Below are 22,188 nucleotides of genomic sequence, written 5' to 3' on the forward strand. Positions count from 1 at the left end.
GTCAAGAGGTCTGCTGAAGATACCTTGGATCAACTGGTTGCCAACATATAGAGGCATTTCTCTTACTGTATAACTTTTCTGTGCCAGGCATGGAATAAGACTTTAGCAGCAGATTAGTCTTGGTTTTGTAGCACAAAAGGATAGGTTTGGTTTGTTCTATGTATAGGACTCAACTAAGCTGGATATGGCATGGTAGGTTGTTAGAATTTGGGAGCATTAGCTCTGGGATTACAGGGATCTTCTTCTGTAATAGTATCACCTTCAATCAATAATACTATTTTCTCTTTTCTCTTACTTTGGATTCCTATCAATATCAGTTTATTTAGTTCACTGGAAATTTAAATGTTTTTCTAAGAATTCTTAGAGTGCCCTAACCATATTGCAAGCAAGATCCTATAAAAATTTGCATTAAAAAGAGTACAATACACAGTCTCCATAAAAACAAAATTTCAAGTTCGGCGGCTAAAAACCGATTGAGATTAAACAGAGAAAACACCAAAGTTACAAAATGTGACAGACTAGCCATTGTGTTTTATAGACAATACACACCAATAATGTTAAACTGATACATCAGAATTGATCATCACAGTAAGTGCATATGTTTGTTACAAAAGGATTACAAAATACATGTCTTCAAAGATCAGTTGGCATTACAAAAGAGTTTTCCAAAAGGATTACAAAATACATAGCAGAAACATAATAATCAGTCCCTCATTTTGAAGTGGGTATGTCTTCATTTTCTGGTAGGGTAATTGGTTTGTCACTAGATATTCCTTCACCTGTTATGGGTCTTTTAAACCAACTCAACTTGATCCTCTCACTTTGCCTTCTTTTGATGATAGGTTTTTTTTCAACCCTTTTTCTGGATTGTTTTGTGATTGAGGCAGCCACACTAGATCCTGTTTGACTCATAATAGTTGGAACAGGCATATCAGTTGGAGGCTGTGGATCAGTTGGAACAGGCACATTTGTTGGAACAGTCATATCAGTTGGGGCAGGCATATCAGATGCAGTTGGCATATCATTTGCAGTTGGCATATCAGTTGCAGTTGGCACATGTCCTTTTTTAGGTTTTCTCTACAATGTAAGACACAATGTATGGTTGTCATCACAATGCATATCACAATGAAGAATGTAAGACAGAATGTAGAATGTAAGACAAAATGTATATCACAATGAATTACCTTTCTTTTAAGTGCATTGGACCTAAATGACAAAACATAATTCAACATTCAATAAGGAGCTAACAAAACTATTAGTGTACTATTAAAGAAAAAAGCTATTCAAGATCCAGAATTAACAAGAATTTCAGAGAATAAGAGTGAGGGAAACAGAAATATATCAATAGCATAAAAACAAAGCCTGAAACCTGGCTATGATATGCAGTGGCTGATTCTAAGAAATTCCCATAAGCATGAACAACCTTCTTTGTGTAGGGCTTCAGAACTACTTGTACTTTCTCGACGTGAGGCTTAGCTGCAGTAGCGACCTGATCAACGTATGGCTTGCTAAACTTTCGAACTTCCTGCCAACCAGTTGAGAAGACCTCAAGAAAAACATAAACAAACAAACCATACAGTTCAGCTTAAGTGGGGAGTAAGTGCATCCTTTGAGGACTTGTAAACTTCAACAGTCTTTGTAGTCAGTAGTTGAACATGAGGTTCAACCTTTGTTTTCACCACAGACCAATGTTCATTCACAACTGGGATCCATTTCTTCAATCAAAAACAAGAAAGAGTGAGAAATAACATAATCCAATTTGCCTAAGTATTTAACAAACCAGAAGCATCTCACAGATGTTGAAATTCCTAAATGGTTAATAAATTATGAGGACTAGGGGCAAAACGAACAAATTGTGGTTGAAGCATAGGGCAGAGTCATTGCAGTATTCCACAGATCAAAAGTATGAAAGATATAAATGAAGGGCTTACAGTTTTAACTGTTTCCAAATGAGGTTCAGCCCACTTTCCAGCTTGTGCCTTTTTCTCTAGAGCCTAGAATACATAGCCAAAGCATTAAGATACAAAATCAATAGGAATTGCTTGTAGTGATAAAGAATAATTAAACCTCAATCTGTAATTTACTAAAGTGGTTGAAGGAATAACCCAAAGAAAAGACTGACAGACAAAAACAATACTAAATAGTACCTTTTGCGTTATCACTTCCAATAGAGGCTTCCCATGTTCATTCCAATGAGTCTCAACCACAGACTAACAAAAAATTGAAATTCTCAGAACTTGTGAAGAAGGCTGTTCTAACAAATGTCACATGTTATACAAACATAAACTCACCTTACTACGGAGATAGTGTACAGCAAGCCAAGGCGGAAGCCAAGCACCATGAGTCTGATCATTAAAACGAGTAAGCACCAATTAATAAAAGTTGAAAATCACAATATACCTTGCCTCATACTGTAGCTTATTTTTATTGTAAAATTTGAAATCATGAATAAAACCAATGAGATTTAATGTAAGGAAAAAATTTACTAGGTGAACTATTATTTAGATTTGAGCAAGGCTTACATTCATCTATATACCAAAAAAAAATTACATGAATTAAAACAATTCTTCAGTTTCAGATTGAAGCCACCCTATAGCTGATTACCCTAGATTACTTTGAAGGTTTTCTCATGGCTAACAACATTTTAAGCACGTGTACTAAGGATAACATGGTTTCGGGGATCAACTAAATCATTACCTCACTCAGCTCTTTTGCTCTGAAAGTTGCCTCTAGCTTTGCCTTCAACATTTCTTCCTAAACAAGAATATCAGTTGAAAAACAATAAACTTGCATCAAAATCATCACCAAGAATTTTGCAGAACATTAACAAGAAAATTTATGTAGGCAGTCTCACATACCTCGGCAACTTTAAGAGCGCGTTCAGTTTTGCGGATTTGTTTCTTCTGTTCCTCGTTTATCTTTTGAATCTGTGGAGAATACAGTACTAAGTTACATTTCTTCGTATTCGCTGAGGTTGTCTTCATCTTCGTCTTCACTGCGGTCGTCTTTCTCGTTTGCTTTGTTCCCTGCATTCTTCTTCTTCGTCTTCGTCTTCCCCTGGAAATTTCGTCTTCGTCTTCCCTGCTATGTTCAGAACCCTAATTTTCTAAGGGGGTATTTGAAATTAAAAAGTGTAAAATGACACATAATCACTTTAACAAAATTAAAAATATGCCAGGTGTATGACCTCTTATTAGATTCCATGCCACCTGGATATTAGGGGGTTCTATGAAGGAATCTACATAACATAAGGGGGGGTTTACAAAAAATATTTTTACAGGGGGGTAATCCTAAACTCGCTAACATTACAGGGGGGAAAAGTGTATTTAACCCATATATATATAAACACGTAAAAACACATCACCGACAATTGATTTCATCACAACACACCGTCTTAACTCAACAAACTCACCAACAGTAGCAAACAGCAGAAAATAAATCATGTTACGCGCATTTAGGACATTTGATTCTCGTCATTGTCGCATTACGCGAAAAACCGGCGGGAAACAAGAACAACAGAGCCGCCACCGTGCGTTATTTATCCCAAAAGAGGGAAAGGAAACGCTCGAAGTAAACCTGGGAAAGACATGGTCTCGCGACCAAAGAGAATGGGATCGGGAGTCGGTTATGCGAAGGGAAGGTATTAGCACCCCTACGCATCCGTCGTACTCGACGGGATCCACGCACAAAAGGAAGGAAAATGGTTGCTAAAACACTGCTCACAAACAAACACACTGGCTGGAAGAGACACAAGAAAACAAACAAGACTGACTCGGCAGGATATCGCATCCTGGGCCTACTTAGTCTATCAGGCATAGACATCAGAGTCGAAGTAGTTCGGACTAGGGGAAAACACATGCTCGCTAGGAGGTCGCATCCTATGCATACGTATCTTCTTGGACTAAGAAGAATCAGAGCATTCGTAGCTCGGCTCACGCACACCAAACACAACCACAGGCAAACGTGGAATCCGAATGCCAATCGCTGGACTTACATCGGATTCCGAACCAAACACACCCACACTGGAAACCAGATGCCACTTGATAGACTTATACCGGACTCCAAGCACACAACAAGAGGATACGGAATGCCAATCGTTGGGCTTACATCCATCTCCTGACACACACAAGACAAAACAAAAACGGGCGCCCGGAGAGATCAGCTCATCTCCTGCCTACGTACCTCATCTGGTATGAGGATCAGGGCGACGTAGTTCCCCTACGAAGGGACACAAGACTAACCTAACCAGATAACAGAGGGAGACACAACTAGGGAGACTAACTCGAGCCTAGATGTTATCATGCATAATCATCCCTAAGTCAAGGTTGCTATCTAACTTGCACAGGAAGCAAGCTAAACCTAAAGCACAGGCAATAGCAAAGCAAACAATTACAGATAGCACACACTATATACACACCAAGTGGGGCTCAAACAAAAGGTTAGGCTGCAAGAGCAAGCCAACTGGAAGGGTAATGTTAGCTCTTAACCTTGACATTGAGAGTCAAGGTGAAGCCAGATGAAAGGTGAGTGAAGATTAGACTTCACAGCTCTTATCCCTGGCCTGGGAGAGCTTCAGACAATGAAGTGTGGGTCCAGAAAGTGGGAACCCTTCTACACTTATGACACTGACTCAACTGATCTTGGGTTAATGTCCACAAGGCATCAACATGTGATGTGAGCCAAGGGACGACTCAACAGAATAGCAGGAGGTGGACTACACACCTCTTGTGTCTGCCAATTGCCTTAACAAAGGTCTTTTCCTGTTTGGGGACAACAATAAACAAGCACAAACATTGCCTCTTAAGGAGGACTTCAGACAGGTGCCTGGCCAAGTAACAGGCCAGGTCTTCCAGACTACATGGAGAAGAGATCATTATACCTCAGTGCTCAAGCTAGCAAGCAAAGCAAACACAAGTTCACAAGGGAACTATAGCAACTAAGGTACCTGAAATCAATCCAACATAATCAGTATACCAGACAAACAAAAAGCAAACAGACAATTACAAGTCCACAACACAAACAGATAACAAGCATCAATGCACAAAGGTGCAAGCCATAAGACACAAGTTCAAGTCTCAATGCCTACAAAATAAACTCAAAGTTAGTCATAAACAAGCTATAAGCCAACTCCAATTGAGTGCACATCATCAAGCATAAGCAATTGTGCTCTTAACCTGAAACAAAGCTCAAATGTGAGAACACAAACCACTAGTACAAGACTAGGGTCCAAATGAGAACAAAAAGTCAAAACAGAACATGAAACTTATCAAAAATCAAGATCAATCAATTAAGAAACAAATCCAAGTGGTTTCACATTCATATCATCAACCATTATCATTTCATAAGGCAAAGAGTGCAAAGCATGCAATTTAGAACCTCAAAGAACCAAACAGAAAGATTCAACTCAAATCAATTCACAAACATTTCAATAAATCCCCAAAACATTCATGGTCAAACAGCAATCATAACATGACAATCATACCAAATTTCAAGTTATTTAGACCAAGGGAAGCAAGTCAATTAAATTCATAAAGTCAAGCCAAGTTCAAACAAGCTCATACAAGGCATCAAAACATGCATCCACTTCAAGCAATCATAAAACAGAGACCAAGCATGATAAATGAATGAAATCAAAGCCATGGCAAACTTCAAGATGTCTATAATACACATGCCAAATTTCAAGTCCATCCAATTAACCACAAGGATTTCACAAATCAAATAAAATCATGTCTCACAAGAAGTCCACATTTGGTCAAACAGGGGAGAAATTATCAAACAAATAGGAAATGCATTCAAAAATTCCAGGAAAATTCCCAAGCATTCTCAACATTCATAAGTATCAACATGCAAAAATCCAGATTATTTTGAGTTCCTATGGAATGGTAACAAAAATCATCAAATTAGACAAGAATGGTGTGACACAAATTGTCACACCTCTATTCAAAAAATCATATCTCACAATCCAGAAACTCAAAAATCACAAACCACATACCAAAATACTCCTAAAGGTGTCTAGAATAAGCACAAAATATTTCAGCCTCATCCAATTAAGCATCATTATTTCACAAGCAAAATGGCATGGAAGGAACAAATTGGATACACATGAACAAACCCTAGGCAAAACAGAAATCCACACGTGCATAAATTCTGGAAAAATCACCATAAAAAACTAGAGATCATGAGGAACATTTCACAAAAAATTCTACATTATTTGGACAAATATTGAATGACTTATGATTTTTCTAAGATCAGCATACAAAATGAAATAAAAATTGAAATCAAAAATGAATTAATGGATTAAATGGAAAATAATGGCAAAATCGTAATTATGGAGCAGCAATGGTGAAACGCTGCGTTTCATTTTATGCAGTGGCACGATATGATTGGCTCATGGCTCACTAACACCTAAACCTCATACAACACACGGCCAGAAGATCTAACACGTTCTGGGATTGAGAAATGTTAGGGTTCTTGGCGCCTTCAACGTGTTCATCATCATCATGAACTAAAGTGCACAGAAATTTACAAATCATATATCAATGAACTCGTCTCTCCACCTACATCATGAATCCAGCATCTATTTCCTCTAACTCTCAAGAACATGGACGGATCGAGCGAAGAAAGTTTTGGTTACCAATCTTCAAATCACAATATCTCACTCGAATCTTAATGAATTTCAATTCTACAAAGTGCATGCTACTCTACAATCCAAGATCTATCCAATGCCTAACATAATTACAACAATTGTGAAGATCGAATTCCAACCTTGTGTGAAGTGCAGATCTCGATTTGGAGTTTTTTGGATGTGTAAGCTTGAAACAGATGCTCTTTGATGCTTTAGGAGATGAATGAAGTCGAGTCTTTAGCTCAATTATGCTCAATCTTGCTCCAAATTCAAACTGCCATGGATGATGCTCTATGTAACAGTTGCAATTTCTTCATGAATTCTCCCCTGTTTTGCTTCAATTCAATGCCACAATGCCTGCAGATGAAGGTTAGAGCAAGGAACAAGCAAAGAAATGAAGAAAAATCAATGGAAAGAGTTGAAAAATTTTGAGAGGATTTGAGAGAATTTTGAGAATTTTCTGTTTTGGATCTGAGATTGTGATTGTGTTCTTGATTTTCTGTTAGGATTAAGAATATATACTCCTTGCTAATCCAACTTGTTAATCATGCTTAGGCAAAATGAATGAGATTAGTGAAATGCACATGTTAATGGAAATTGGCCAAAGTACCCTTCATGCAATGCCATGCAATGTAACAGTGTAAATCCAGTTGCAGCAAATCACAAATCCTGTTTCAAGGCCAATTGAATTGGTTTGGAATGAAAATTGCACATACTTTTCAAATTCACCTTTTTTCCCACCAAAATTTAAATTGATCACTTGAAAAATGCACTTTTTATGTGATGATTTTTGATGAAATGTAATGATGGATTATGAAAGAGCATGTCAAATGGAATTTGCTCAAAAAAGAATCACCCAATTTGACCAAATGGTTCAAGAGTTATGCCTCCTTGAAGTTCAACTTTTCTTGACAATAATTTGATCACAACTTGCCAACCACACATGAGAAATGAGTGTTCTTTGACTTTTTGGAAAGGTGAGAGCAAGATCTTCAACTTTCATGTTGGACAAAATTCCATTTGAAGCTTGTATGATGATATAAATTTGAGGAGAAGACCTTTCCATTTTTGGCAGTTTGAAATTACAGGTCACTTACTATTTTTGGAAACTTTTCATCTGACCTCAAATTCTTCAATCTTGATCTTTGAAATATCAAATGAGACTTGTATGGACATGAATGAAGCCTTTCAAACCATCTCCCACCTTCAAATCCATGAATTCAGGCACAGTTGACCACAGTTGACTTTCTAGGGTTTCAGATGAAATTCAGCTTGACTGTTGAGCTTTGATCATCCAATCTTTGGCCAACCCACTTCAAAATGATCACATAATCATATGAACATGATAAACCAACCCTAGGGCTTTGTTTCCTTGAGAAATGCACTTGCTTGCTTGATTGACTGATTCTCCTGATCATCTTGACCTAATCTTGTCTGATGACTTGCACTTGGGCAAAGGACAATGCAATGCTATGCAGTGGACTATGTTATGTTAATGACATAATAATGAAAATGTATGTACAAAATGGGAGGTTCAAATTTGAGGTGCTACAGTCATCATACAAACATATAACATCTAAGGTATTACAATGAGGTATTACTACGCGTCAGCTTCCTAACGCTTCGAACCGCACCTCAGATGGAGTCACAAAACTCATGTTACGCGTAAAACAAAATTTCTCATACAATATCCAAAGGCCTACTATGGTCCCCCATAGTACCCAACACGACCCGTAATGGCTAAGTTAGCCTCCCCCTCTTTTTTCCACTCTATTATAAGAACCAGAGGGTTGTTGTGGCCGCCCGTAACAGCTGTTATGGTCCGTAACAGCTCCTAGAACCCTAAAACTTTATCCGCGCTTTTGTGCGATTTCTCTTATTTTCCAACCTTGCATCAGACACCAAACTCCAAATTTTGACTTCTAACAACCCTAAAACATATCATAACTTAAGGTACATGAATCAAAGGGAAATCAACACATCACATCATCAAAATCAACCTCATCATATCAATACATCATGAATTTCATCAACTTATGAACATCATCATCTCTAATGTTTTCATGGCATTCAAACATACAATTTTCATCAAGAAAACACATAGCATAATTAACATATATAGAATCAATAATACATCAAATCAATTGTAGAGGTTTTGCACAAACCTCATACAATTTACAAACGTCAATAATGGAACACAATCAAACAATGAAGAGAGTGAGGATCTCTCTCTATCATTTATGAAAAATACACTCATAGATGAATAATCCCCCCTTACTTGTATTCTCAAAAAAACTCCAAACTTGACAATGACAACTCTCTCTTCTTGCTCTAGCACTCATAGGGTTTTTGTTCTCATTTCTTGCATTTTCTCCCAATTTCATGTACTGATTCCTTTTTCCCTCAATCCCTCTAATAAAATTTTATTTTATTTTTATTTTTCAATAACTCCATTCATTCCCTTATTTCTTACTAATTCACTTCACCTCCCTAATTCCCATAATTTCTATTTTTCTCCTTAAATCCACTTATTTTATTATTCTTTTTTTCACACTATATCTCACCATTTTATATTTTATCCAAATTTTCATTATTTTAATTAATCCAAAAATAATGATAAATAGTATAAATTCTACCCCACCTCAAATAATCCCACAAAATACACACAACACTCCAATAAATTATATAAGTATATATTAACTCAATAAAATAAAATAAATTCAAAAAATGAGATGTTATATCCTGCCCACAAACCTTCTTTGAAATTTTATATTGGATATCCTTCAAACCAAACACGAAATTTTGTACAAGGTCAATCTCAGACAAAATGAGAGATTTTATACCAAGTGCAGCTCACTAATCAAATAAAGATTTTAAAGGACAATCTTGCAAATCAAACAAGAGCGTTTATAACCGGTGCAACTCACGATAAGAACACGGGATTTTATCGGACAACCCCACAATCTAAACAAGATTTTTTTCCTTTGGTTTAGCTAAGAACCAAATAACAAAATCTCACAAGAGACACTACAAAAATGCCTAGCACCATAACCAAATACTTTAGAGATAAAATTTCACTCTTAAAGCACTAAGGAAAAAAGTGAAGAAGAATTAAAAAGAGAGAAGAGAGTGGAGAGTGAGAAAGAGTACTCAAAATACATTTTATAGTGTAAATAAAATCAAAAATAAATTCTTTATTTATAGGACAAAGTGTGGCTTGGAAATGGAATGAATACATTTTTAATGCTTATAATTGACTATGCATGTCACATAACCGATTATATAGTTTAAATATAAAAAGTTTTTAAACAGTGTAATCACTAATTAATTATCACTTCCTATAATTGATTATGAGAGTTACAAAAGTGATAATTGATTAACTCTAATTGAATGATTGATTATTCCATGTAAAAGTGATAATTGATTAACTCTAATTGAATGATTGATTATTCCATGTAAAAGTACCCTCTTGATTGATTAGAATGAGTTACTAATCCATTAATAACCACATAAAAAGGTAGCCCATGTATATGGAGTATTTGTTAACAAGAAAGATAGGTCATCTAGATGGAATTCCATTTTTAAAGATAAGGAAGTACTTAAAGGCAGGTTATACTTATAGAGTGGATGACGGTAATTCTCTTTTCTAGTATATACTCTTTGGATTACTCAACAACATCTTTTCCATCATGTGGATTATGTTTTTATTCAAGATATTCACCTCAGAATCAAAGATGTCTTAAGAGATGATAATTGGAACTTGTCTAAGCTCTACACTATTATGCCATAACATGAATCTCGTGTTATTAACAACCTATTATATCATAGAAACATGTCACCTTCTAATCAATGCTAGCTTGTTTTTAGCAAGGTTGTTTTGCAGGTAGATGGCTAGAAACCTTGTGTGCATTGGGAAGAAGGCTATCACACCTATTATGAAGATGTTAGCAAAATTGTGTGTAGAAAATAATGATCTGTTAAGATGCTTGTGGCTCGGTTTTAGTTTTGGTGTTTTTGTTTTTGTTTTTTCCTTCCTTACATTTTAAGCTATTGTACAAAAAAAATCTAGAAAATGAGATGTGGATATTGTTTAATTTATTGATGTGTAAAAAAGACGTGGATGTTGCTTAATGTAATGTGATTCCCTTGTATCTCACATGATTTTTGAAATCTTATTCATGAGGAGAAAAAGAAAAATTGTTATAAAGGTTTTTAAGAGAAAATATTAATTAAGAAGGAGAAGATAATACTATTTTTATTTTCGGTTTGAAGATTGAAAATAAAAAAAGAAATTGTTTTTTTAATAAAAAGTTAATTTAAAACTATTTGTTATGGATTTAGGTCCCCATATCATTAAATTAATTATTATTAAAGACGGTCTATTTTTAAAATATTTTGTTTTATTTATTAGTTTAATATTATCAAAATTTTATTATTTAAAAAAGAATAAAACACATGATTTGAATAGACATTTATCTATGTAATTAAATATTTATATAATTATCAATTGAATTGAATTGAGTTAATCAAACAAATAAATTTCTTTACCGTGGTAAATAAATTATTTTAAAGACTATATCAAAACAAATAATTAAAATGATGAAAATTTTAAAAAACACTAGATGTAAAGACATCTTTGATACAATAAATAAAAACTAATTTATATAGGTAATTTTTTTCTCACCCTTATAGGTTCTTCTAAACTGTTAGTGAAAAGTAAAAAATATTTAAATTTTTGAAGATACATCTTCGAATATACTCTTTCCTCATTTTTTCAAAATTTAATTTGGAGATCCATCTTCATATTTATTTTAGGATTTGTTCGCATATGTTTCTCCAAAATAACCCTTAATTTCAAATTCAGACCCTCCATCTTCTCTTAAGGCGATGTGGCATACCTTAAGTATTTCAGCGACTTATCGGCCATTCACGAGCGGAATAAGATGGTCGACTGTTTGATATATCTATACTCCAAGCTGAGCGAAGGTTCTCTTTGGACGACAAAACAAATGAGAGGCTTTTGCACCCTGCTGACGGTAATTTTCATAGTCACTATTAATATTAAAACCGCTCTGTTTTTATACTTTTACTAAAACTTTTTTCTTATTCATTTTTAGGGATGGATCTTATTCCACTTTTGCCGCATACATGGGTTTGATCATGTGCTAGAATATAGTGAGGATTGTCCACATGCTTTCCTATATTGCTCACGTAGAGGAAATGATGTTGTGTTGCCGTTCTATATGTATATTGACTGGACTCAGTATGATGACATCAACTGGACACCATACAACACTCATCGGGACATTGTTCCCTTCGACCTCATTTTATTTTACTCTGGATGATTGGCATGTGGGACGAATCTGATGTACAAGCATATGTCGGAGCGATGTATTCGTCAGTTTGGATATGTGTAGGTCATTCTGAGATCCCTCTCCGTGGCTACTCATAACAGCATTTTCTGCAGACAACTTGATGGCATACTGGCAGATTACGAGTGTCATCTAGTACCAGAGGAGTATCGGAGTATGTCAGCCACAAGTCAATAGCATTATGTGGATGGTTGCATAACTTGGTTTTATATTGTGTCACACTCTGTCATGACATCATACGCTCTTGGACGTCCACATTGCTCTATGATATTCGTGTTTATTAATGCTTGAATCAAATAATGGCAACATTAGTCTAATTAAAATGATTTTGAATTAAAAAAATACAAACTTAGGACAATGTTTTTGTCCAAAAAATATGCAAAGAAGATTTGAGAGATACAAATTCGAATTTATCTTAGAAATATTCGCAGATGCATCTCCAGACTATTTTTTTTTTATAAAAATTGGGTGGCTGCTTGATATAAGAAGGAAGAAGATGCTTTCGTAGATACATCTTCGAATTTATTTCAAAAATATTCTCAGATGCATCTCCGGACAATATTTTTGACAAGTGATTGTTTGATTTATAATGAATAATGAGATTTAAGACGCATTAGAAGATACATCATTGAAAATTTCTAAGAATATTTTTAGATTTGAGACACACCATAAGGGTGTGGAAAAAGAAATTATTTTTATATCATCATCTATCCAACTTGGATGAGACTATGCGACAAATCAATGGTTGGACTTAGATATTATTAGTTGCTTCCCTTGGTTCCTTTAGCTTTATCATGATGGAACTAGTAATTTGTTCCCATCCTCAACATTTTCCAAAACACAAGCCTTCAGACGTGAAAATAATGGATATTTTATGAGGTTCGAATTGCGTAATTTGGATCAGATACAGGAAACGTAAATCATCAATTTAATTTGTTTCAAATTATTCATGAATCAGATATGTGTTGGCAGAATAATTAAATAATAGTGTAACCGTGAAGTTATTTTATCATATGCATAATTTATTTTTGTTACTTTAAGATTTATTTGAATATATCAAGGGCATTACTCTTGCCATGTGTTTTTCTCTCTCTCCCTCCGGTGAATTCAATAATACTTTTAGATTTTAAAGGAACTTTAAATGCTAAGTTCCTTCATATTTTTATATTTTTATCAAATCAAAGGTAAAAATAAGTTCGAATTTTAAAATTCAGATTCGCTCAAATCAATCTCATTCTCAAACTCAAATTCTTATAATGCTCAATGGTTAGTCGAATATTAACATCCAGAATGTTTCTGTTATGATAAAACTAAAACACAGAAGAAACGATAAATAATGTTCAAGGTTGTCCAGATACTAAAATTTGAAATCTTCGGTTTTACCACAAACCAATTACAAAAATGGAAAGAACAATATATATTGACATAAATCTTTCATTTGACATTCATAATATACGTATATTATTAAATAATATGTTCTCTTCGTTGTCAATCGAGATTCGTTGTCAATTGAGATTCGTTGTCAATCGAGAGTGAACGATAATCAATTGAACTTCACAACTCTTCAATTGTTTGGGTATCGCAAGAGAGTCTCTAATTTGGATTTCTAATTAGGGTTTCAAGTCGACCGGAGGGGTGATCTATGCGAACCTAAATTCAAGATAGAATCTCTCGCTGTTAAAGTAGACAAATGCGAGATACGAATATTGTGACATTTTAGCACCCATAATTTGTCTAGGTTGGGTGGAAACTAATTAAAGGACTAAAGTAGAGACTCAAATGTTCTCATTGCAGTATTTTGAACAACTTCGTTACCAGAGGAGGAACCATTCTTAAGCAATGTTTCAAATTAAAAGCATTACTGTCAAATAATTACCAGACAATACACAGTACACAATGAACTCATTCAAATATACAACGTACCAACTTGCATGCTGCAAACTTGAACCATCCACATAGTTTCCACCCGAGCCTTGCTTTTAGAAGAGACATCTAAAACAACGTTTTATTTTTAGTTGGAGGATGTTCACCAGAGAGACCTTGATTAACTCAAATCGGAATTTGGAAGGTATAGCAGAACAACGTTCCATGGCTACCAACGGAGAGATGTAGCAATCTATCACGGTTGTGCAAAGCAAAGCAAAGCATTTGTCAGAATCTGAAATTCTTCTTCATGTATAGAACCACCTCTTGCTGAACAAACAAAAATCATATCAACTAATTAGAAAACCTGCAATGAGGAGCTTATTTCGGGAAGGAGATAGACATGGATGCTATAGACTAAGTAACGTAGTAAAGAAAAACCGCTTTCGGGCAGAAAAAAAAACTAAGACAAGTTAGATAAATTGCTTACAATGAAACAGAGCAGAATGCATCCAGTTGCTCCAGGATACAAAACATACCAGAAACTCAAGTGTTGCAACTTGACACCGTCAATGAAAAGCAACGGCATGCTTACGGCTGTAGATATGGCAAAATTTGACGGCTTAATAACAATGCTGGAGATATAGATAGACAGATAGATACTAGTTTCAAATAACGTAGAAGCAAAAATACCTGGAGGGTGAACGGAGTCGGTGTAAATCATGTAGGCAACACAAGCTGCAACACTAGCACTCTTGGCAAGCCATCCAGGTCCAAATATAGTAAACGCCAAAACACCTATGGCTGCGCAACCTATTTGAGCCATCAACATACTGTACTTCTGCATAATAATCACAATTTACTTAGAAACTCTTTACAACAAGGGAGTATATGATCGAACAATAGTGTAAAACTGTTTTAAAGTGACAGTATATATAAGTTAAATCGAAAATGAGATAGTACTAATAGACGTACCCGTGCGGAAGGGGCTGAAGGTGAGGCAAATAAGAGTGCGGAAACTGCTCCTAATGGTGCAACTGTGATTGAGAGTCCCTTTGGTGTCAATAACTGATCCAGTTTTCCCAATATGGCCACCGCTAGAAATGCCCCTGATGATTTTTAAAGAACACAAAAAAGAAAAAATGACATAATAGTGAGATAAAAATGGAATTAAAAAAAAAAGAAAAAGAAATAAAAGTGGAAAGGAACCTGCAGAAGGCCATAGAATATCGCTGAAGGAAGGAGTGGAAGAGGATTTGGGAGGTTTCCAATTCTCCCATATGGATGGTGAAACGACGTCGCTTGATGCCTTAATAATCACATTCCTTCTGGTGTTACTAAAGCCCCAATAATCTAACACCAAACCCTTGTTCATCTTCTTGTTCTGTGTAATGGCGAAGCTGTTAAAAGATTGTGGTAATGATAGTGGTGCCATAAATTTGGAAGTACCGCCGCATGCAATTGTAGATGACATTTTGAGTACTTGATTGTTCATCTGAAAACTCAAACTCAGAAACCCTTCCCTCTCTAGTCTCTGCCTAAGAGTACTATACTAAATATGAGTGACATCACAGGGTCGCAAGAGTAACCGGAAAAGACACGACCATTGAGAGAAATGTTTGGACTCAAATATTAGCCTTTCAAAACCCTCAAAGGTCACCCACCACCAACAACTATTTCTATTTCCTCTACTTATACTCCCCCTGTTTTCGATTCTATTAAAACAAATGAAATATATTATTTTGATAATAATGTATACTATTAATTAACTGATATTAACAAAATACTAATTGATTTATATTATAAAAAAATTTTATTTTAATATTTAAAATATATATTGTTAAAATTACACTTATTGACAAACAAAAAGAGTAATTAATCTTCTTTATGTTAAATTTTAAAAACTTGTGGTATATAAATAATAGAATGGAAAACCAAAAAAAAAAATAGTTTATCTTGTCCACACATAGCACAGGTATAAATGAATTGGGGTGGAATGAAATATAAATTTTATTATATTATCCGAATATTTTAGTAAAAATATTTTATTTTATTGGATACATTCTAAATCGAATGAAATAAAAAATAGAGATTGAATGGAATGAGATGGACTATTCCATTCCATTTCATTCAAACAATAAAATCTCAATTAATTATCATTTCATTTCATATCACTCATTTAAACATACCCTTAATATTAGTAGGATGAGCGGAGAGGAATTACATCCGTCTCTTCTCATTTTTTTTGTTTGAATCCAATATCCCCGTAATCACGATTTAATTTCTATAACATGAATAAATTATATATATATATATATATATATATATATATATATATATATATATATATATATATTATAGTGTAGTGATCTAATTTTATTGGCCCAAAAGAGATAATACATAAAGAAGACTAGAGGTTAGGCACAATGGCAATGGACGAGCTACCTTGTAAAGTCAAAAGTCGCCTCAATGGGCCATATGATCAATGGGTCATATGATCGCCCGAAAGGGACCTCGTACTAGTAATTATAAGATGAGTGGGACTGCAACTGTCTCTTCTCATTTTTTGTCTGAATTTAATCCTTCCACCGTAATCACAATTTAATTTCTCTAAAATGAATAAATTAATAAAATAAAAAATAAAATTTGATATTTAACTAATATTTTAGTTATTCTTTATCATTTGTATATGTATATTAAATATTAAGATTTAGAACTCAGATTCACAATAGAAAATATACGAAAGTGTCATGGCTTGACGGTGGTGTTTTGTCACATTTCTCGTCTTTTTTAAGACGTGGTGATGTCAAACTTATATAATGTTAAAGGGACACAATTCTCACTTAAAAAAGCATAAGAGCTTGGAGGAAGGAGTTGACTTGTTGAAATTGAAGGTTGTCATTATCATTCAACCACTCATAAGAGTTCGGGGGTGGAGAATCCAACTTATCATCTTGGGGAATAGAAACATGTATCAATTCTACCTAAAAATTCATGATTAAATATCAATGTATAAACTCTTACACATACACCCACTCACACATTTTGCTGAGAGGGGCAACAGAGTCATCATAGATTTGGCCTCATACTTAACATCTACATTTTCATCAGCACTAGCCATGTTTTCATCTTTATCCAATGTAACAACATCTTTCTCAACATCTGACATAGTAGCTTGAGAAGATGAAGCACCTACAGTCTTCAGACTCAACATTTGAATTAGTCTTTCACATACACCCTTTTTAGTCGTGTATGTAGCTCTAGTTTCTCGTAACGCCTTGGCTTCTTGCATAAGGACCTTTAGGAGATAGCTTCTTAAAGGCCCATACATGGTTGGAAAATCAATCACACTTTCATCAACAACTAGATTATAGTCATCAATATTCAGAATAGTGGGAAGAACAATGTCGGGGTCATGTTTCCCCGTAAATAGCTTATACCTAGAGTTTAAAAAAAACTAGGAGAATTGTCTACTTAATCTTCAATAAAAACAATATCACTACTTTTGTTAATCAAAATTCTAGAAATCAGAGATGGGAACACAATAGAAAGTTTTACGCTATAAATTCAATGTGCCTGACTACTTGCTCAAACACATATTCACCAAAATTGAAAATTGTCATAGTTCTTATTTGATAAAATAAGTTATCAAGGCCATGAGTAATTCATAAATCATGGATAGAGAGTGTACAGTTGGCAACACCAATTTTGTAGAGAATAATATATTTGACCGTAAGATTTCAAGCAATCAACAAGCCCTTGGATTGACAATCATCATGAATGTTTACAGTTATTTCTTGAGCAATGGTCTTCAGGGATGGTACACATTCAGTAGTGATGATCATTCCTCTCCTCGGATAATCATTAATTATTGCAGGTGAAAGTCCAAAGTAGTGTCATCGAAGATACATTTTCCTATACATTTCTTCCATCATCATGGAATCCTTTAAGTAGGTTCAAAATAAACTCTTTAACGAGCTTGAGATAAAAATGACCAATGTTTATCACAATCTTTAGGACCTGTGCATCGCTGAGTAGTTCCATTATTTTAGTAAACTTCTTGGCATCTTCATAAAGTTATCTTTCAATGGCTATACGTTTTTGGAACATATATTTCCATTTGAGAACACTCTTCTCAAAGTGAAACGAGGCGTTATCCAATGGAATAACAAGTACATTATGATGTATTTTATTTCCACCAAATGCCTTCATTTTTATCTTTGCAGTAGGTTCCTCCAAGATGTATGTACTGGTCAAAAGGTACTGGTGTGTGTGTTCCTCCTGTAAGGACAGGGGGACTCAGATGCCTTAGTAGGTTTATAACTATTGTAGGGTGGTTAGGGTTTACCTTGTACCGTGGTTTTAGGAGTCCTGGTCACTTGAGGTGAAAGGCTCTATTGATGGATGATATTCTTGTTGTAAGTGTGTGAGGGTTATTATTAGTATGAATTATCATATATCTTTCCCTCCTTTGAGGTAGGTGTATTTATAAAGGTCTTTTGGGGACTAGGGTTTGGGTAACCCTAAGTAGCGATAAGTACGCCCTCATAATCAGGGGAATTTATCAGCCACCTATTCTTTCAGAAGTGATGGTGGACTACCTTTTCCTTAACTAACAAGTTTACATGTCATCAGTGTCCAGGGTGAGTCCTTAAGTCACCACATAGGCGATATCGCTCTTGGGCGAGGGTGCTCTAATATAGGACGCTTATAAATATAACATTACATAGTCCTTCATGTAAGAACAAAAATAGTTCTACAATAGATTCCATGATTTTGATGATAACAAAGGATGAAACCAAAAATGGCACCCTAACGAAAAGTTTCTAAGTGTGCAGGGTTCTAAAGAAAGAAGAAATAAATCTGATGATGTCATCAGATGCACAACAAGATCAGATGCAAAATCTCAAGTATCAGAAGCATCTAAAGAGGAATCTCATTCAAGAAGCTCTGACTCTGGACAAAACTGCAAGTATCAGAAGCATCTGAACATGAAGTAAAATCTAGAAGCTCTGACTCTGAACAAATGCCTTCTGTAAATTCTGAAGTTATCAGCGATTTCTGAACTCTCAAGAGATAACATCAGAAGCCAGTTTCTCCAGATACACAAAGACTCTAATCAGAATTGTTAATCATGATGAAGTAACGTTTAAGCCAAGTTAAAGTTCTGCAAATGGATTTCCTCAATTAGAAAGAGACGTTAATCTCCACTTCCAAGAGAGAAGATACTAATTGTGGTAAGTAGTCACTTCTAAGTGAAAAAGTCTACTGCAGAAGCTATTAATGGAATGGCGTAACTACATCTAAATATCCAACAGACTCAACGCTACTTCAACTCTACTTCAACTCCTATAAATAGAGAAGAAATCTCATTCAGTAAATACGAAGAAATCACTAGCCAAAACTATACTGAAATCATATCACGCTCAAGAAAAACATCTTTGTTCTTCAAAGATTTTCACTAAGCTTTTGCTTATCAAGTGAAAAATTTTGTTCTTAAGTTTGTAATATTTGCTTTCTTAGAAGCACTCTAGATTACACATCTTGTATCTATTTTTATTTGATTTCCTCAAGTGACTCTTTGTAGTCTGTAGACTTGAGAGGACTAAGAGATTTTCTTTTCTCTTAGGGGTTGTTTGTAATCTTTCAAGATTAGTGGATTAAGTCCTTGTTGAAGGCGAAATCACCTTGGCCGGGTGGACTGGAGTAGCTTTGTGTTATAAGCGAACCAGTATAAAATCATTGTGTGATTTCATTTTGCAAAAGCGCTTATTTTTCAAACAATTCAAACCCCCCTTTCTTGTTTTTCTCACCTTCAATTGGTATCAGAGCTCCGGCTCTGTTATTGATTTTCAAATCAAACACTTAACCGTGTAGAGAGATCCAGTGCGAGAAAAACAAATGGCCCACTCAAATGAGAAAGATTCTTACAATGCCAAGCCTCCTGTTTTTGATGGAGAAAAGTTTGATTACTGGAAAGATAGAATCGAAAGTTTCTTTCTTGGTTATGATGCTGACCTCTGGGACATTGTCACAGATGGATACAAACCTCCAACCTTAAATGGAGCTGAAGTTCCCAGAAGCAAAATGTCAGAAGATCAGAAACGTGAGTTCAAAAATCATCACAAGGCCAGAACAATACTTCTAAATGCTATATCATACAACGAATACGAAAAGATCACCAACAGAGAGACGGCTAAAGATATACTTGACTCTCTGAAGATGACCCATGAAGGAAACTCCCAAGTCAAGGAGACGAAGGCTCTGGCGTTGATCCAGAAATATGAAGCCTTCAAGATGGAAGATGACGAAGCTATAGAAGCTATGTTTTCCAGATTCCAAACTCTTATTGCAGGTCTTAAAGTGCTAGACAAAGGATACACGACTGCAGATCATGTTAAGAAGATAGTCAGAAGTCTGCCAAAGAAATGGAGACCAATGGTTACTGCTCTGAAGTTATCAAAGGATCTGAACAATATCAGCCTTGAAGAACTTGTTAGTTCTCTCAGAAGCCATGAGATAGAACTAGAGGAGGATGAGCCTCAGAAAAGGAACAAGTCAGTGGCGCTGAAGTCCAGACCTGAAAGACGGAAGTCAGACAGAACCAAAGCTCTCCAGGCAGAAACTGCAGATACTGACGACTCTGAACCTGAAGACTCTGATGATGAAGAAGAACTGTCCTTACTAACCAGAAGAGTTAAGCAACTCTGGAAAAGAAGGAACAACAACTTCAGAAGATCAAGACCCAGAGGGGATAGATCAGAGTCAACTTCAAAAGTGAATCAGGATCATCAGAATCTGACTCGGATGAACAAGCCAACGTAGCATTTATGGCTACCACATCCAGCAGCTCAGATGAAGAATCTGAAGAGGTATTTTCTGAACTTTCTAGATCTGACTTAGAATCATGTTTATCAGAAACTCTTACCTCTCTTCAGAAATTAAAACAAAAAGTTAAAAGCATTAAAGACCTTCTTAAAGCAAAATCTGAAGAATGTAGTGAACTTGAGACAACAATTCTAGCACATGAAGATACAATCAAATCTTTAACGTTAGAAAGAGATGGAGCTAAAACAAAAAGCTTAAAATTAGAAGAAGCGTTGTCTCAAGCACCACAAACTTCAAATGAAATTATTTATAAATATGAAGAAGCCTTTCAGAAGTTTCTGAAGAGTGGAATAGATAGGAGTATTATGGCATCCATGATTTATGGAGTAAGTCAGAATAATAAAAGGGGAATTGGGTATGATTCTAATTCTGATAAAAGCGAACCAGTATAAAATCACCTTGGCCGGGTGGACTGGAGTAGCTTTGTGTTATAAGCGAACCAGTATAAAATCATTGTGTGATTTCATTTTGCAAAAGCGCTTATTTTTCAAACAATTCAAACCCCCCTTTCTTGTTTTTCTCACCTTCACTTCAAGCATGAGGACTTTGCTAAGGGTGAAGTTTCTTTAAGACCTTTTTGTGTTCAAGACGTGACCCTCGCCCTACATGAGTGGATGTCGTATATTTATTGAAAATGTTCCCTTAACTTTGGGAGAGTCTCATAGCTTGGGGGTGAACCCCTGAGCCGAAGGCTTATATTATTAAAGGGCGACTGCCCTAGTTAGAGGTGATCTTTTTAATCCTTTAATGGTGGGATGAGTCATATTCCAAGTGTCTCTCAATTACCCGAAAAATGTCAGCTGGGAATATCAATCAATTATTTAGCTTGTCACATTTACTTTCATTTAATGTAAGCAATGATGGCATATTTTTCGAGACTCAATTGTTAATGACATGTGTCATAAACGTGCTGAGTTTTTTCAAAATCCTATGGAAATTCAGAAAGGTCCCTTATGGTTTTCAATCCCTTATAAAAGATTTATTATTTCATTTCTCTTGTTCTTTTTCAATCTCTATTTCTTGCAAGCTTGCCTTAACTATTCAATCTCTCACCTCTTTGCTCATAACCTTCTTCCAGGTATGTATCTCCCTTTCTCTTGCTTTCTATAGTAAATAGGTTTTACTAAGATGCATTCGAGATGAGACTTATCCTAAAACATAAGGTTCTAGATTTGTTCTACTACTTTCTTAGGAACAAAATAGATAATGTATATCTCTTCCATCGTGCCCAAAGATGCTAGATATTTTCGATCTAGTTACACCTCTGCCGAACAGATCTTCCATCTTCATTCGGGAGTGGAGATTTCCTCTTCGAAGGATGAACACCAAGTCATTTTGGAGGCTTGTTCGTCATTGGAGAGGGCGACTGTTCCCGTCTTCTCCAATCCTTCTTCTCCATAATTCGAATTTTACCTCCCTTTTATCAAGGATATGGGGGTA

At 35.3% G+C, this 22,188-nt stretch overlaps 2 protein-coding genes across 2 annotated transcripts; both read right to left on the minus strand.

Moving 5' to 3' along the window:
* Positions 1–1,563: 1,563 nt before the first annotated feature.
* On the minus strand, positions 1,564–3,038 carry LOC127073841 (uncharacterized). The gene is made up of 6 exons (XM_051015070.1): positions 2,859–3,038; positions 2,698–2,754; positions 2,292–2,345; positions 2,148–2,210; positions 1,932–1,994; positions 1,564–1,715 (listed from the first exon to the last, which is right to left on the minus strand). The coding sequence occupies exons 1-6, from the start codon at positions 3,030–3,032 to the stop codon at positions 1,581–1,583; spliced, it is 546 nt and encodes a 181-aa protein (XP_050871027.1). The 5' UTR covers positions 3,033–3,038; the 3' UTR covers positions 1,564–1,580.
* A 10,727-nt stretch (positions 3,039–13,765) lies between these two features.
* LOC127073842 (uncharacterized) lies at positions 13,766–15,542 on the minus strand. The gene is made up of 5 exons (XM_051015071.1): positions 15,070–15,542; positions 14,836–14,969; positions 14,554–14,701; positions 14,351–14,457; positions 13,766–14,190 (listed from the first exon to the last, which is right to left on the minus strand). Exons 1-5 carry the CDS (start codon positions 15,353–15,355, stop codon positions 14,149–14,151), a joined length of 717 nt encoding a protein of 238 aa, XP_050871028.1. The 5' UTR covers positions 15,356–15,542; the 3' UTR covers positions 13,766–14,148.
* Between the last annotated feature and the right edge of the window lie 6,646 nt (positions 15,543–22,188).

The sequence above is a fragment of the Lathyrus oleraceus genome, chromosome 4 (assembly GCF_024323335.1).
Source record: "Lathyrus oleraceus cultivar Zhongwan6 chromosome 4, CAAS_Psat_ZW6_1.0, whole genome shotgun sequence".
Classification (NCBI taxonomy): Eukaryota; Viridiplantae; Streptophyta; class Magnoliopsida; order Fabales; family Fabaceae; genus Lathyrus; species Lathyrus oleraceus.

Excerpts from the sequence above, each read along its gene's own strand:
- LOC127073841 (XM_051015070.1), bottom strand. The coding sequence starts at position 3,032 with ATGCAGGGAACAAAGCAAACGAGAAAGACGACCGCAGTGAAGACGAAG. Across the intron at positions 2,755-2,858 it reads GCGCTCTTAAAGTTGCCGAG|GAAGAAATGTTGAAGGCAAA; the intron begins GTATGTGAGACT and ends ATTCTTGTTTAG. Across the intron at positions 2,346-2,697 it reads GAGCAAAAGAGCTGAGTGAG|ACTCATGGTGCTTGGCTTCC; the intron begins GTAATGATTTAG and ends TTTAATGATCAG.
- LOC127073842 (XM_051015071.1), bottom strand. The coding sequence starts at position 15,355 with ATGAACAATCAAGTACTCAAAATGTCATCTACAATTGCATGCGGCGGT. Across the intron at positions 14,970-15,069 it reads TATTCTATGGCCTTCTGCAG|GGGCATTTCTAGCGGTGGCC; the intron begins GTTCCTTTCCAC and ends AAAAATCATCAG. Across the intron at positions 14,191-14,350 it reads GCATTCTGCTCTGTTTCATT|CAAGAGGTGGTTCTATACAT; the intron begins GTAAGCAATTTA and ends TTGTTTGTTCAG.